This window comes from Phodopus roborovskii, unplaced genomic scaffold (genome assembly GCF_943737965.1).
Source record: "Phodopus roborovskii unplaced genomic scaffold, PHOROB, whole genome shotgun sequence".
Taxonomy (NCBI): domain Eukaryota; kingdom Metazoa; phylum Chordata; class Mammalia; order Rodentia; family Cricetidae; genus Phodopus; species Phodopus roborovskii.
Window position 1 is genome coordinate 1,062,111 of NW_026126409.1, and position 15,864 is coordinate 1,077,974.

The following is a 15,864-nucleotide window of genomic DNA, read 5'->3' on the forward strand; positions in this document are numbered from 1 at the left end:
CAGAACTACATCAAGAAGCTGTAATAGCTGATGAACTTGGAAATGGTAAAACTTCATCAGTCATGTTACTTCAATAGTTGTACTTAACAACCTAATAGAAGATGGGGTTAGGTTTGACTTATGGGTCATATAGAGATGTCTATTCAAGAGAGTGAACTGGAAGAGTGGTTGTGTTCTCTGTATTGCAATGAGAATTAGAAAAGTTGCTTGTTTGCAGGTTGGAATCCATCATCACTTCTCAACAATGATCAGAACACCCAAATAATGGAATAGTAGGATTACCTGTTAATTCATGTTGGCAAAGGGTAAGGGAAAGAATGCACCAAGCCTGAAACAGAATGCTGTGATATAAGCAGATGCAGAATCCACCAATAACCCTGTGCTTCCTCTTTAGGATGGAACCTGTCCCTTACAGTACCCATAGTTCCTTCATGGCAGAGCAATTTTCCTCCTGTTGACTGGGGCAAACTGGGAGCTGGTGGGTTGTTGTTGCATGAAGCATGCAAATTCTTGATCCATTTTCCCATTCCTGGTATAGTTGAATAGAAACTGACTTGGGAAAGAGTAGCAGTGAGATTCCTTGGAGGTGAGCATTTTCTTGGCTGTGAAAGGTCCTTCTGCTCCTCCTCACCTGTGTAGAGCTCACTCAGCTATGCTGCTGCCCTGAAACTAGTTCTCCTCCACAGAGCCCATCAGTCTTCTGAAGTTAACTGTGTTCTTGTTGTCCTTCCAAATCATCAGGCTCTGTAATTGTGGCTATTCTGTACCAGACTACATGATAGCTCTTCAGTTATCCCAGTTTTCCTGGAACTTGAGCATCTCCTTGCATGTGGAGTTTTCCTTAGGAAAACATGGAGAGTCTGAAGTAAACCTGGACTGTTATCCTTCTGGAGGGAATCATACATGATGGCCCTTTGTTAATCCCTCTCCAAGGGATTAACAAATGCATAACCCAGACGCTCACCAAATATGGATTCTTGAGTTTGTGTGTTGAGCTTGTCTGTGTTGCTACAATATAGTATTTACAGATAATATGACAAAGTTGATCAAGGTGGAATTGGTGTCTAATGACTATCACCTCAGCCTTTGGGAGACAGAATCTTGCTTGGAACTCATTTTATTTCCCAAATGCTGAAAAGATAGGTATGTATGACCATGTCCAGATAACTACACCAGAGCACTGAGCTCTCACAAAACCTAAACTAACTACTTCCAATGACTGTGGCCCACCTTACACTAAACTCTACCTCCTAATATTATAACTCAGAAAGCCAATCTAACACCACATGTATTCTTTCTTCATGAAAACCACAGGTCACAGGCCACTCAGCATGGGGCATAAAAGCCAACATCCCCAACATTATGACATATAGTTTCCTGCCTTCTCTCTCATCCGATACAAGATCACTAATCACTCTACCAGTCTTTCTTGGTGTTCTTAATGTGCAAGGACATGTATTTGACATGCATTGCTGGCCCAAGTGCCATAGAAGAAGACAACCTCCCTGCTTCTGATGACAACTGAAGCTGCTGCCACAGAGGCTGCTGCTGTCACTGTACTCACCATCAGTGACTAACCCCCACTGTGCTTACAATGCTACTTTAATTCCCTTCAAGTCCTGCATAGACTGCCAGTGCCCCTTCCAGGCTTTCTATTCTGTAAAGAAAGCTTTTATTTAGTGTTGCTTCCACTCTGTCTCCCTGGGTCTCCCATGGGATTTTCCAAGGAACCCAGGGGTGCTTTCTTCTTGGAGCCAGTACTGAACTCTCACAGATCAGGTGTTATTACCAAACTGGATTCTTCAGATAGGGATTCAGAACTAAAGATATTTTTTAATCCCACTCCTCCTAGCCCTGAGTACATTTGGCAAAGTATGGGGATACTTTTGGTTATGACAGTTGGATAAGGGGGATGCCATTATCACACAGTTGGTGGAGGCCTGGAATGATGCAAACACCCATTGGCACACAGGACACTCTTCCCATAGATCCAAACTCAGTTCTGTGGTGAGTTTGAGAAGCCATGCCTAACATGAGTTCTCTGCCTAAGGATTCAACACCTCCTACAGACAGGCCTAGGGAAGCCTTCTCCAAACCACAAGATGGAGAGGTATCTGGAGAAGGCTTCCCTGGGCCCTGTGTCTGAACCATGTCTGACCAGCTTCCATATCAGGAACCTAAGATGACCTGTCTTTTCCCACAACAATTTCCATGTAGAGTTTTGTTGAGGTTTTCTCTAGCCCATATCTTTTTAAAACACAGCACTGTGCTTAGCAGTGAATCCTATACAGTAATACCAAGCTATTATAACTGATGGACTCACCCCTCCTTTTGCTAAGGTGGCTTGGGAGACATATGCTATCAGTCCTTATGGAACAAGGTGTGTGTGCTGCTCCCTGCACATCTTTCAGAGGTTATTGGAACACATTTTCTTACTTCTAAGACTTTGAGCAATGGTTTCCACACTTCTGTAAATGGTTCAGTCCTACAGACTAATGACCACGACATTGTAACTTTGACCACTCAGGAAAAAAAAATATAGATATGCATGAAAGACTGTAACCCATGTTTTCTGCCTAAAATATGCATCCTAACTTGTCTCTATGCTCTGCACAATAATAACTTGAGGAAGAATGAACTGTTTTGTAGAAAAAGCATTCTAAAAAGATACGGTATTTGTGATGTAGAAACAGAATTTTCTGTTTCCAGTTTGAGGTAAAAAAATTGGGGCTGCTGAAATAATGGGATGCATTTGTGAGTATCATGTACTCCCTGAGAGGGGTTGATGAGGCCTGATTTCCCTGTAATCACTTTAGTTTCACTTACACCCAATCACAATGTCCCTGGGGACATGCTAACAGAAGTGGGCGTATCACCTTAGTAATATAGACAGTTCTGTCCAAATACAAGTAATTAACATTATAAAGCTAGAAATCTATATGCCGCATGAGTCAGTCACTTCAGAGTTCTTTTCAACTTTATCTCTGAAACAAAGACACATCTGCATCTGGTCATCTAACCACACATATTTCCATACGCTCTCAAGGGTGGGGTAGTCAAACGGGAAAGGCTTTGGAAAATACAAAGACCATTCAGACAGCAGTAGAGGTGTCTGCACAATTCCATATTCTCAAGGAGTGTTGAGTGGTTTCTTTGTGAGTAGGTTGAGTCCTGCCTGGGAGGTAGGAAACTTCTTCAAGCGCAAACATGTCAGTCCTACTTGTTTAAGATCCCCTAGTAGAGTGTCTAGCATATGGTGTATTGTCAGCAAATGCTTGTTGAGTGAATGAAGAGAAGAATTCACAAACACCTAAACTGGAGAGCCATGCACAGACATCAGAGTAAGCTTAGGTTTGCCTTTCTGAGACCCCTAACTTGGCCAATGTGAGAGTTGAACCTGACCCATCTCCCTTGATTGAAACACCAAAGAGAGAGGGACAGCAAACATATCACTGGAAAACACAGGAGGCATTAATTCAGACCCAGCAGGTGACTCATTCTTGATTCTGCGATGGATCCCCCTACATCCCTATACACACACACACACACACACACACACACACACACACACACTTTTAAAGCACAGTTTCTGTAGCACTTGGCCTATGTGATGGTTTCCTTCCACTTATCTGGCAGGTTTGGCAAGTGGACCTATGAGTGTAGAGAATTTGTCAGAAGCACACTGGCAACCGGGCTGAATGTCATGTGCCCATTGCTCTGTGGTGTCAGGGTGACCTTCCCTCCCAGTCTCTTCCCACCTTCCTGACCTCTTCCCATCCTCCAAGCCCAAGGCCAGCCTGAGAACTTGGCATGCTTTCAAAGTTCTACTTCTCTGATGACTTTATTTGAGCTCATTTTACCTGCTAAGTCCATTTTTCTAGGGCAGGAACCTTGCCTTCTGTTGTTTCTGATACTTTCTAATAACCCCAGGAATCTGGCTCTCCCCCTTTTTGATGTTATAGCAAAAAACAACCAGTACTTTGACCTCTGTAAGTAGGGTCAAGGTATTTCTGGAATCTATGAATCTATGACAACAACAGAAGGAGGGACCAGGAAATACCCAAGTATCTCAAAATATCATTCCACCAACAGAATCTCTCTCCAGTTGGCTCCCAAGAATCACCAGTTCACGTTATCTATACTCTTATATACACATGTATAAATGCATACCTGTACGCTTAAATATTTATGTGTGGGTATATATTTACATGTACATGTATGTGCACATACAGTTATACACACATTTGAAGAACTTAACAGCTCAGCTAGAAATTGTGTTTGAAAGAATAGGGCATAGGAAGCAAACACAAACACCTTGGTGAGGATTAAGTCTCTACATCAGTAAAGACCCCAACACCTGGCCCTGGGAGAGCTGAGCCAAAAGGCTATTTAGTCAGGCCCCTGCCACGAAGCAATGGGGCAGTGGTGGCGTCAGTAGGGAAAGACTCTCTGCAGGGACTATGGCTATGAGGGAACTCTCAGTTTTATGTCATACTGTTATATGTTAGGCTCCTCTTCCCAGGCCTTCACTCCCTCCAACTGAAAATCAATATTTTGATCAAAATTTTGGGTCCCGGGTTGTATATATCTACTTCATTAGTTCATGAGGAGTGAGGTTTCTTCCCACCTGATCAGATGGGTAGGATGCACACACAGTCTTAGAATTCCTCCACAGTACTGATAACAGTGGGTATTTCCAAGACATCCCACAGTCCTTAACCAAGAGGGATGGTTTGCTGTGGGTCATTGGGAATGAAGACTCTGTCCTTTGTCCCACACCAGGGAAACATGCACAGACAAAGCTTCTTGTTTTACCTTCTCTGGACATTAGATTTCTCATTTGTAACACAAAACTAATGTCTTATACCCCAGAGACTTCCCAGAACCCTTTTCAGGACAACCTGAGGTCCCCAAGGGAACCATTCCAGTGACAAGTTGACTCTAAGGTGTCTTGCATCTGATGTTTGATTTATCACATCTTCATATTTAAATATATTGGTTTTCCTGATAAGATAAACAAAAATTGAGTGGCCAATCAGAGTGCCCCTCACTTCTTTCTTGAGTTTACTTTAAGCCTCTTTGCACTTCACAAAAATTAAGGGAAAAGGAGGAGGAGGGAGGGGTAGTTGATTTGTGTCTTCCTGTAAATGTGCAGACAGGACCAGACATACATGTGTTTTGTTTTCCAGGGAGATGTGTATCCAACAGGATGGGAGAGTTCATCTCACTGTTGTTTACTTTGGGAAAGAAGAAATGAACGAAGTCAAAGGAATACTTGAAAACACTTCCAAGTAAGTGCCGTCCCAGACCCATAGTTGTGCTTAGTTTTCCTTTCTTTAACAATGGGATAACCAGGAAGGTTAATTGTTGGCTATGCATAGGAAAACTCAGAACCCTCCCTCCCTAGGAGACTACCCTGTCTGACAGTGGTTGTCTCAATGTGATGAGTTTGACAGTAGGCATAATCTGCCCTGTTTGGCAAATGTGTGGGAAATGGGTTTCTGGGAGCTCATGCATAACTGAAGGCAATCTTTCAGCAACACACAGCTCAGGACTTTCATGTTTGCAGAGTAGATTTAGGGAGAACACATTCTATGCTGTGAACTCCAATTGAGCTACTGCTTGACAGTCTATGAATAATACTCAGGCTCAAATCCCATCCATGGAGCAAATGCTCTCAACATTTCATCCATTATTCAGTTAAAGACATTAGGGGACACCCAGAAGGGGTAGCTGAGTCAGGATCCTTGATTAAACCCACCCAGTTAAACAGAAATGACTTTCAAATCCTTTAGGCCTGGGGTTCCATGTTTGTAACTCATTGATCAACTGTAGCGTGTAAAGGGGTATTCAGAAGCAGCAAAGAGGGATTCTTCTTTTTTTTTTTCTTCTTCTTCCAAGATAAATAACCCATGGCATCCTGTGAAAAAGAGGAGGCTAACACAGTACTGCTATGCTTCCCTTTAGCTTGCCACAGAGGTGTGCAGACTCAGCTCAGAAGGCAGGTGGATCACTCTGATCTGTGTGTAGCTGGAGGCTTTAATAGTTCTCAGTGGCAGAACTAGTCTGAACAGGTCCATATGGTTTAGATATAAACAGGACTGTCTGTTCTGAGTTTCTGGTTTATGGTAATTGGATGTCAGTTGAAGGATAAACTTCTAAGAAGGAGAACACTTCCCATGTTACTCCATGCTGTTACCAGATTTGTGTTAATGGACACAATTAAAGTTTCAAACACCCTGAAAGCAGAGGTCATCACCTGTGGTACCTTACCACATCTGCTTTTGTAAATAAAGTTTAATTGGATGCAAGAAGGTCTGTTGACTTATGTGTTACTTCTGGCTGTCAGGCTCACAAAGCCTAACCAACTTACTATCTGGTTCTTTATAGAAAAAGAAAATTTTTCGTCCTTATCCTAAATGAATAAGAGTTGAAAGTAGTAAAGGCCTGTGTGTAAGGATCATCAAATGGAAAAAAATAAGTGGTTATCCTAAACGTAATTGAAATAGAAACCTCTCGGGTCCAATGCATGACCATATCCTCCCATCCCACTCAGCAGTGGAGAACACAGGTGGTTAGGACTCGTGTTCTCTGCCCAGTGGGTTGCTGTAAGCATCTTTGCCAATATCCCTTCCTGGACAAAATTGTTTTTAAAGTTCTCCAGGTGCCTCACACCTGCAATCGGGATAAGAAAATATTGTAAGAAAAGTGGTGGCCACTTCTATGGGCTGCACCCTGACTACAGGTAACTGCATCTTTCCAATGTATTATAAGTATCTGTCCAGGAGGAGGACTCTAGTGTACAGACAGAATTAGCAAGTCCTATCCTGTTAGTACTGAGACTTTTTTCATATCTCAATAGATGTTGGGACATTTCCTGATAGTTACACAGAACCAGATTTACAGTACAAGTGGAGGCTAGTTTAAACATGCTATAGGAAGTAGTCTTTCTAAGGACTAGAAGGTCTACAGGTATTTTTATTGAATAAGTCTTCCCTATGTTAGGTTTTCCTGGTTACTGAATGTTGTAAGAATGTGATGCAACAGACACTGACTAACACATTTGTGTCTTTCCACAATGTTCAAATGTGTCAATAGCAATAAATTCTGATATAATGATTTCAAGATTTATTTTTATAATCTATGTGTGCATGCTTTGCCTGCATGTATTTATGTACACTTTGTGCACTTCTTGGAGGTCAAAGGAGGGTATCAAAATCCATGGGACTTGAGTTACAGCAGGTGTAAAGTGCCACATGGGTGTTATAAGTCAAACCTGGGTACAGAAAGTACTCTTAATCATTCAGAGCCATCTATCCACCCCAGGCTATCATTTAGTCATCTTGTCTACCCTGAAAATCTGACTGAAGCAAATATATGTTCTCTCATTTTAATCTTAATTTCTAATATGAACTCTCAACATCACAAAGTTCATAGCATGCAGTACATCCAGTTATATATATATATATTATATATATAGTGGTTACAGAATGGATAAGAAACCAAAGCAGACATTAAGAGGTTATAGAAATGGGCTGAGAAACATGTAAGTAGAATCTGTATTCACAAGACACAAGAACACAGTACTGTAAAGACGCTGATATTTTAGGGGTCAAGATGTGGGAGAGTTGAGTTTGGAAGTGAAGATGTAGTCAGTGAAGTGAAGTGAAGAAGGTGGAAACTGGTCTGAGCAAGAAATGTCAGATTCGCATCCAGACAGGAAGGAAGTGGATGGGTAGGCAGCCAAGTAGGCCACATTAACAGCCATAGACAGAGCCGAAACAAAGACCTGGGAATGAGTTTGTTCATCAAAGGAAAGATAATATACCAATTAAGTATTGGATTTGTATGTATGAACACACACACACACACACACACACACACGTACATTCACATGTCTGCCTGAGGCTTTACTTAAATATCTCCACTGTTCTTTTAAGGTGGTAATAATATTTGTCCAGTTGCACTTTATTTTTAATTACTATTATTTTTATGCTATGAATATTCATAGCAACTTTTGTTGTATGCATGTATGTATGATATGTATATGTGTGTGTTCCCATGTGTATGTATGGATATATACACACATGTGTGTACTTGCATGTGGATGCCTGAGGTTGATATTGGGAATCTTTTTCAATTATTCTTCACCGTATACATAGATGCAGATTTCTCACTGAACTTAGAGCTACAAGTTTCCAATAGAGAATTCCTATCTCTGCCTCCCACTTGCAAGGACTACAGATGGGCTACTGGGAATCTGCACTTGGGTCCACATGCTTGTACCACAAGTGTTTTACCTGCTAAGCCATCTCCCCAGGCCCTTTGACCCTCTATGTCTAGCTTTTGACATATTGTTATCAGCCCTGCTTCATAGATGAAGAAATTGGGGCTTAGGGAGTTTGTCTCAGGCCTTCACTCTAGTCACATGAGTCAAGTGTCCCTTGTGCCTTCCTAAGACCCATAATTGTTAGTTGAAGGCAATGAGATTTGTAATCAGACTAAATGGCATTCACTTCATTTGGAGATCAGTATTGTAATTAAAGTGTTCTAAATCCAGCTAAATGCAAACATTTTAAGAATATCTAAAAATACAGTCTTGTTTAATGACTAGTTTGCAATGTTTTATGTTCTCTTTCTCTGAGTTTATGCTTCCTCAATTGAGCTTTGTATTTCAGTTGATTGCTACAGATTGGTGTTTTGCAAAGTCTGGTTGTGATTCATTAGAGGATTTCAAAATCGATTCAGTTGGCTTAGCCCAATGTTTCTGAAAATGGAATAGAGTAGGGTGCAAATTTGCAGAATGAATCATGGGTAATAAGGATGCATATTGATTCATGAAACAATAATTTCATTGCACATCCTATGTGCATGCCCATGTACTTGTCCTGTGAAATGAAGACAGTACGTTCCTTTGTAAAGATTGTGATTAAAATGTTTACAAGCCACTGCAACAGAAAACAGCACAAATTCCTTCCCAGTACCTGACCTTTAATCCACAGATTTTCCTAGGATTCATCTGTTCTCAAATAAAAGCTTAACTCAGGAGCCCTCAAATACACATAAGCTTTGGTGTTACCTTGGATGATTTTTAACATGCAGAATACTTGGACCCAGCCCCACATACTGAGTCAGCAGGCTTGAGTTGCAGCCTAAGAAACAGGGTTTCACAGTATCATGTGTACTGCTGTGTCTGGTCATGGCTCACTCTGAGTAGCAGGAGTCTAAGGGGCCATTTGATTGGAACTGCATAAGAGTATATTTAAAAGATCATAACTTGTAGTTGAATTATAATTTATTAACAAGTTCATATTTGTCTGATCATGAGACATGAGTGCATCTTTCAGAAGAATCATCTCATTAACAGCGAGACACTAGGATGGGAAAGTAGCTCCTTGGGTAAGGTACCTGCTACACAAACATAAGGACCTGGGTTTGGATTTCCAGTATTCATGTAAACTCTGGGTGTGGTCATGTATCAATAACCCTGGAACTGGAAGTGGGGGTGGAGACAGGAAGATCTTCCCAGCTTGTCAGACAACTTATTTAGCCAATCATGAGCTTTAATGAAAACCTTAATGTAAGATTCTGTTTCAAATGATAAGATGGTCATCAATTGTGAAAAACACCAGATGTTAATTTCTGGCTTCCAAAAACACATTCACACAAATGTACATGTAATCAAATACATCTGTATACACAGAATGCATATACATAATATGATTCATGTACACACGCGCACACGCTCACACACACACACACACACACACACACACACGCACGCACGCGCTCACACACACACACACACAGATTGCTCTGCCCCATGTGGATGAGGAGAAGTGAGGCTTGTGGTGTTGTCATGTCCTGCCTTACCACTGTGTGTTAGCATATCATGCCTCTTTGAAGTAACTTTATGATTATTTCATCCAGATAATTGGGGAGAGTGTGTGCGAGAGAGAGGGAGGAGAGAGAGAGAGGGGGGACCACAAGTTAATTCTTGCCCTCTACTGAGGTTAACATCCCAAAGATGGACAATCATACATGTAAACAGGGATGAGAAAAAAAACTTGGAGCTCTTGCCCACTGATGGCGGAATGGAAAATGGTGCTAGTGGATAAGAATTCAATGGTTCTTCAAATGGTTTAGAATAGAATTGTCTTCTAAACTAGAAATTTCATTTCCAGGTAAAATAGCTGAAAATTGGCATTTTAGCAACTGTGCACAAACATTCAGTGATATTATGATCAATTTGCAAATGAAGACAACCCAAATGTCCATTTAGTCTTTTATCCAGCACTTTACTAAAGGTGTTTATTAGCTGTAGGAGTTCCCTGATAGAATTTTTGGGATCACTTATATATACTGTCATATCATCTGCAAATAGCAAAAGTTTGACTTCTTCCTTTCCAATTTGTATTCTTTTGATCTCTTTTAGTTGTCTGATTTCTCTAATTAGAACTTCAAGTACTATATTAAATAGATACATAGAGCATGGACAGCCTTATCTTGTTCCTGATTTTAGTAGCATTGCTTTGAGTTTCTCTGCATTTAATTTAGTGTTTCCTATTGGCTTGCTGTAAACTACTTTTATTATATGTAGGTATGCCCCTTGTATCTGTGATGTGTTCAAGACTTTTATCATGAAGTAGTGGTGTTGGATTTTGTCAAAGGCTTTTTTCAGCGTCTAATGGGATGATCATGTGGGGTTTTTTCTTTCATGTTCTTTATATTGAAGGTTACATTGACAGATTTTTGTGTGTTGAACCATCCATGATCTTCTGGGATAAAGCCTACTTGATCATGGTGAATGATCTTTTTGACGTGTTCTTGGATTAAACTTTCGAGTATCTTATTATTTTGGCATCAATGTTCATGAAGAAAATTGGTCTGTAATCTTCCTTTTTTGTTGAGTCTTTGTGTGGTTTGGGTATCAGGGTGACTGTGGCCTCATAAAAAGAATTTGGCAGTGTTCCTTCTGTTTCTATTTTGTGAAATATTTTGAGGCATATTGGTATATTAGCTCTTCTTTGAGAGTCTGGTGGAATTCTGCACTAAATCCATCTGGCTCTGGGTTTGTTGTTGTTTCATTGATTCTTTGTATTGTTTTCTTTGTCTCTAGTTTATTGGTTTCAGATCCTCAGTTTGATTATCTTCTGCCTTCTACTCCTCCCGGGAGCTTTCAGGTGTGCTGTTAAGCTGTTAACATGAGATGTCTCTAAATTGTTTTATGCATTTAACTTTCTTCTTAGCATTATTTTCAGTGTTCCATAAGTCCGAGTATATTTCACATTTGTTTTCATTGAATTTTAGGAAGTCTTTAATTTCTTTATTTCTTCCTTGACCCAGTCGAAATTCAGTAGAGTTGTTCAGTTTCCATGAATTTGTGGGCTTTCTGTTGTTTTTGTTGTTGTTGAAATTCAGCTTTAATTCATGGTGGTTTGTTAAGACATAAGGGTTATTTCAATTTTCTTACATCTGTTCAGACTTGCTTTGTAACAGAGTATGTGGTCAACTTTGGAGAATGATCTGTGAGGTACTGAAAAGAAGGTGCATTCTTTTGTCTTTGGATGAAATGTTCCATAGATAACTGGTGGGTCATTTGAGTAGTTCTGTTGCTTCCCTGTTTAGTTTCTTTTTGGATGAAGAGAGTAGGGTGTTGAAGTCTCCCACTACCAATGTGGTAGTTTTGATTTATGATTTAAACTTTAATAATGCTTCTCTTACTAATCTATGTGCCCTTGCAATTGGGGCATATATGTACACAATTGAGACATCATCTTGGTGGATTTTTCCTTTAGTGAGTATGAAATTTCCTTCATCTCTTTTGAACAATTTTGGTTAGACATTAGCATAACTTACACCAGCTTACTTCTTGCGGCTATTTACTTGGAAAATCTTTTTCCAACACTTTAGTCTGAGGAAATGTCTATCTTCGATGTTGAGATGTGTTTCTTCTATGCAGCAGAAGGCTAAATCCTGTTTCAAATCTGTTCTGATAGCCTGTGTCTATTTATTGGTGAATCGAGTCCATTGATATTGAAAGTAATGACCAATGATTATTTATTCCTACTATATTTTAGTGGTTGTTGTTATAGTAGCAGCAGTAGTAGTTGTTGTGTGTGTGTGTGTGTGTGTGTGTGTGTGTGTGTTCCTTATTTGGGTTTTTCTGGTGTGAGATTAACGATTGCCTGTGCTTTTTGTGGTATACTTAACTTTCTTGGGTTGGAGTTTTCTTCTAGTACCTTTTGTAGGGCTGTGTTTGTGTATAGATATTGTTCAAATTGAATTTGTCATGAAAAATCTTGTTTTCTCCATCTATAGTGATTGAAAGTTTTCCTGGGCACAGTAGTCTGGGCTGGCATCTGTGGTCTCTTAGGCTATGCAAGACAACAATCCAGGCCCTTCTGGCTTTTAGTCTCCATTGAAAACTAGGTTGTGATTCTAATAGGTCTGCCTTTATATGCTACTTGACCTTTTTCCCTTGCAGCTTTTAATATTTTCCTTTATTCTGTATGTTTATTGTTTTGATTATTATGTGGCATGGAGATTTTCTTTTCTGATCCAATCTACTTGATGTTCTATAAGGTTCTTGTATATTTATAGGTATATCCTCTTTTAAGTTAGGAAAAATCCTCTATGATTTTGTTAAATATAATTCTCCCATTTTTTGTTTAGTTTTATTTTGTTTTTTGAGCTTGGATTCTGCTCCTTCTATTCCTGTTATTCTTAGTTTTGATCTCTTTCATACTGTCCCATACTTCCTGGATGTTTTGTGTTAGGAATTTTTAGATTTAACCATTTCTTTGACTGATTAATCTATTTCTTCTATCATATCTTCAACACGAGATTCTCTGTTCCATCTCTTATAATCTGCTGGTGATGCTTGTGTCTGTAGTTCCTGTTCATTTATCCAGATTTGAACAGTTTCCTTCCCCTATTTTTTTTTCTTGGTTTTCTTGGCATTCGTTAAGGGATTTATTGACCTCCTGCAATTTTTGATTGTCTTCTTAATTTCTTTAAAGGAGTTTTTTAGTTCCTTAGCGACCTCTATCATCTTCATAAAGTTGTTTTCTTCTGCTTTAGCTGCCTTGGAATATGCAGATCTTGCTGTTGCAGAACAGCTTGGGTCTGTTTGTGCAATATTGCCCTGGCTATTGTTGATTGGATTATTATACTGGTGTCTAGGTATCTGGTAAGGGGATACTTATAGGTCTAGGTCCTGATTTCTGAGTTTGTCTGTGTTGGATGGGTGTTTTGATCCTTAGATTCTTTTTCCATTTTGCTCTTCTAGTCTTTGTGGTTTGGATTTCTAGTGGCTGCCTGATCAAGTAGGGAGCCTCTGTTGAAGTTTGAACTAGTGTTCTGTTGTCTAGCTTGCTCTTTAGTGTAGCCGTGGGTTTCTGTTCTTCTGACAAGAATGACTGTTGTAATCTGCAACTGTTCTTCTGACTGGTGTGGTCTGTACCTGAGCAGTGGGATCCTGCAGAAGTGTTGAGGGGCAGGACCCAGCAGAGGTACTCGTGATGAGGTAGGAGGGGGAAAACCACAGGGTGGGCCCTGGAGATCAGAATCTGGGGAGTGGGCAGGTTGGCTGGCAGGCAGGTCCCTCACCTGTGGGCTGTACCTGAGATAATGAAGTTTGAAGGAGTTAGGGGTAAGGGCTGGCCACAGGGAAGATGAAGAAGTGGGAGGGCTTGGGAAACGGAATGGGTCTTGGGGAAGGAGAATCCAGGGAGTGGGTCAGTCCAGCTGGCAGGCAGGTTACTCACCTGTTCCTCTTACTGGTGTGGCCTGAACCTGAGCAGTGGAATTCTGCCAGAGTTTGGGGCTAAAGCATTTTTTTTTTTTTAAATAAAAGGCTGCTTCATGGGAAGTGTCACATTAAGATAATTTTTTTGCAATTGTGAAAAAAAGTCTGTATTAGAACTATCCATACTAGAAAGCAAGATCTTTTACCACTTTTAATCCTCTTATTTGGAGAAATGCAAGGCAATTAGGGGAACTAAACACAGCAGAAGCAATAGCTATCTCAGGTCATCATAACCTCCACAAAATGACTACTTGTAACTGAGAGGTCCCCATGCAGCAGATTTATCATATCAAAGAAAGAGACTGAGTGCGGAATTCAAGACTTTTGATAATTATTAATATAATTCAAGAAGTAATTAGGAATAAATCATGCATCCTTTTGTGTGTCCATAATAGGAATTCACGTAATAGTGAGATGGGAAGCCCCCAGTCTACCATCATCAGTGCCTGTTTCTTGTTATGCCACAGCTATAGGCATGTCACCAAATATGGCTTTTCATTGTAAAAGTATTAAATATTTCAAAATAAGGTACATGCTACTTTTCTCAGCTCTGTTTTCTGTTACTCTGCATGTACCTCATCATAAATGCTAAGGTTTAGATTTGTCCTTCCAAATCCACTGGTGCCAGCCTCTTTCAGATGTGGGAAATGGGCTTAAACAAAGTGTAAGTGATAACAGCAAGGGCTTCATTGTTACTGCTGCAGAGGGCTGCACTCTCCTTGTGGGAGACACTCTCTCCAGATAGCAAGTTCTTCGGGAAGTACCTGAAGAGCTTTGGTCACTTCTGTTATTCATCTCTAGCTGTGTCAAGTGTTTTTAATCTCCCCTTTGTCCCCATGTGTACCTCTTACTACCTACACAGTACTGCATCATTTCTGAAGGGGCTTGTGTGGAGCTGCTGCCTTAGAAAATTCACACATGTAAAAGTCTCTTGTGCACTGGTACATTTGATACAATAGGTTGTCAAGACACAAAAGGGACAGGGGCAAAACTCGATAAAATGCTCAGAAAGAGTTCCTTAGTTTGCCAGGTGGCAATCTAAGGGTGATATTCAAGGTGTGATGTTTGAAGAATGATAGCCCTTTTCACAGAAATAGTTGAAGATAGTGTGTAATAGGAAAAGATCACCAAGGAGACAGAAGAGGTTCCAGTTAATATGCACCCCTTTTGATTCATCTATCATGAACATCTATGGCTTGTCACCAGAGTTGGGCCAGTAGTCAGCAGAATAGACAGGGTGCCTGCATGTTGCCTCAATAGTCTGTACTCAGGGCCATAGGGTTTTCCCAGAACCCAGGTGGAGAAATTGTGCTATCATTCCACAGTGGTCTTTGATGCTTTGCTATCCTGGCAACCAAGGGGGAACCTTGTCATAGATTCATAACAGAGGTAGTACTGTTCTTCCCAGGCCATTGATGATGACTCTGGCCATACCCTGTTCTCTTTGTGCATAAGTGACCCACCAATCAGAGCCTGGTGAGCTGTTAGGACTTTAGAGGTACCAGAAGAAACTTGCCCCTGGTTACCATGCCCAAGGTAAATGAAGGAGGCAGAAGGATTGCAGAGGACAGAGTGTTGTGAGGCATGACCACAGGCTTCTGGAGCTTCATGTGTTCTTCCCCAGTAGTGTCTTTTTGGGTCAACAATGCATGCCCAGAGGAGATGCCCTCCTGGGGCCATCACCTTTCACAGCTTGAATGCTGCAACCTTAGGGGAAAATGCTCTGGAAGTAGCAGGGAATACCTTATCTCCCTAGGAAGCCTAGATGAAAAGAGAAAGGCAAATTGCCACTACATGAGGGCAGACAAAGGGTTTCTCAGGAATAGTTCCCAGAATAATCTTTCTTTCGGAGCAACACATTTGTGCATACAGTTTGATGGTCAAATACTTTTTCTAAAGGTCTTTCAAATTAAGGTCATCTCAGGTACCACTACCATGAATGTCCCTCCTCTCTTTCCAAAAACTGTCATGCAAGGCTGGGTCCCTCCCCTTCTTTGGCTGTGGAGCAGATGATGATGGTGTTTATTAGAGAAACCAGCTTGAGCCAGGATGTT

The 15,864-nt window shown here is 40.6% G+C and overlaps 1 protein-coding gene across 1 annotated transcript in view; it reads left to right on the forward strand.

Moving 5' to 3' along the window:
• Csgalnact1 (chondroitin sulfate N-acetylgalactosaminyltransferase 1) overlaps positions 1-15,864 on the forward strand; it is an 89,737-nt gene that overhangs the window by 54,877 nt on the left and 18,996 nt on the right. The window contains exon 3 of the mRNA XM_051181927.1: positions 5,190-5,291. Coding sequence (XP_051037884.1) covers positions 5,190-5,291 — 102 coding nt within the window. The remainder of the gene's footprint in view (positions 1-5,189; positions 5,292-15,864) is intronic.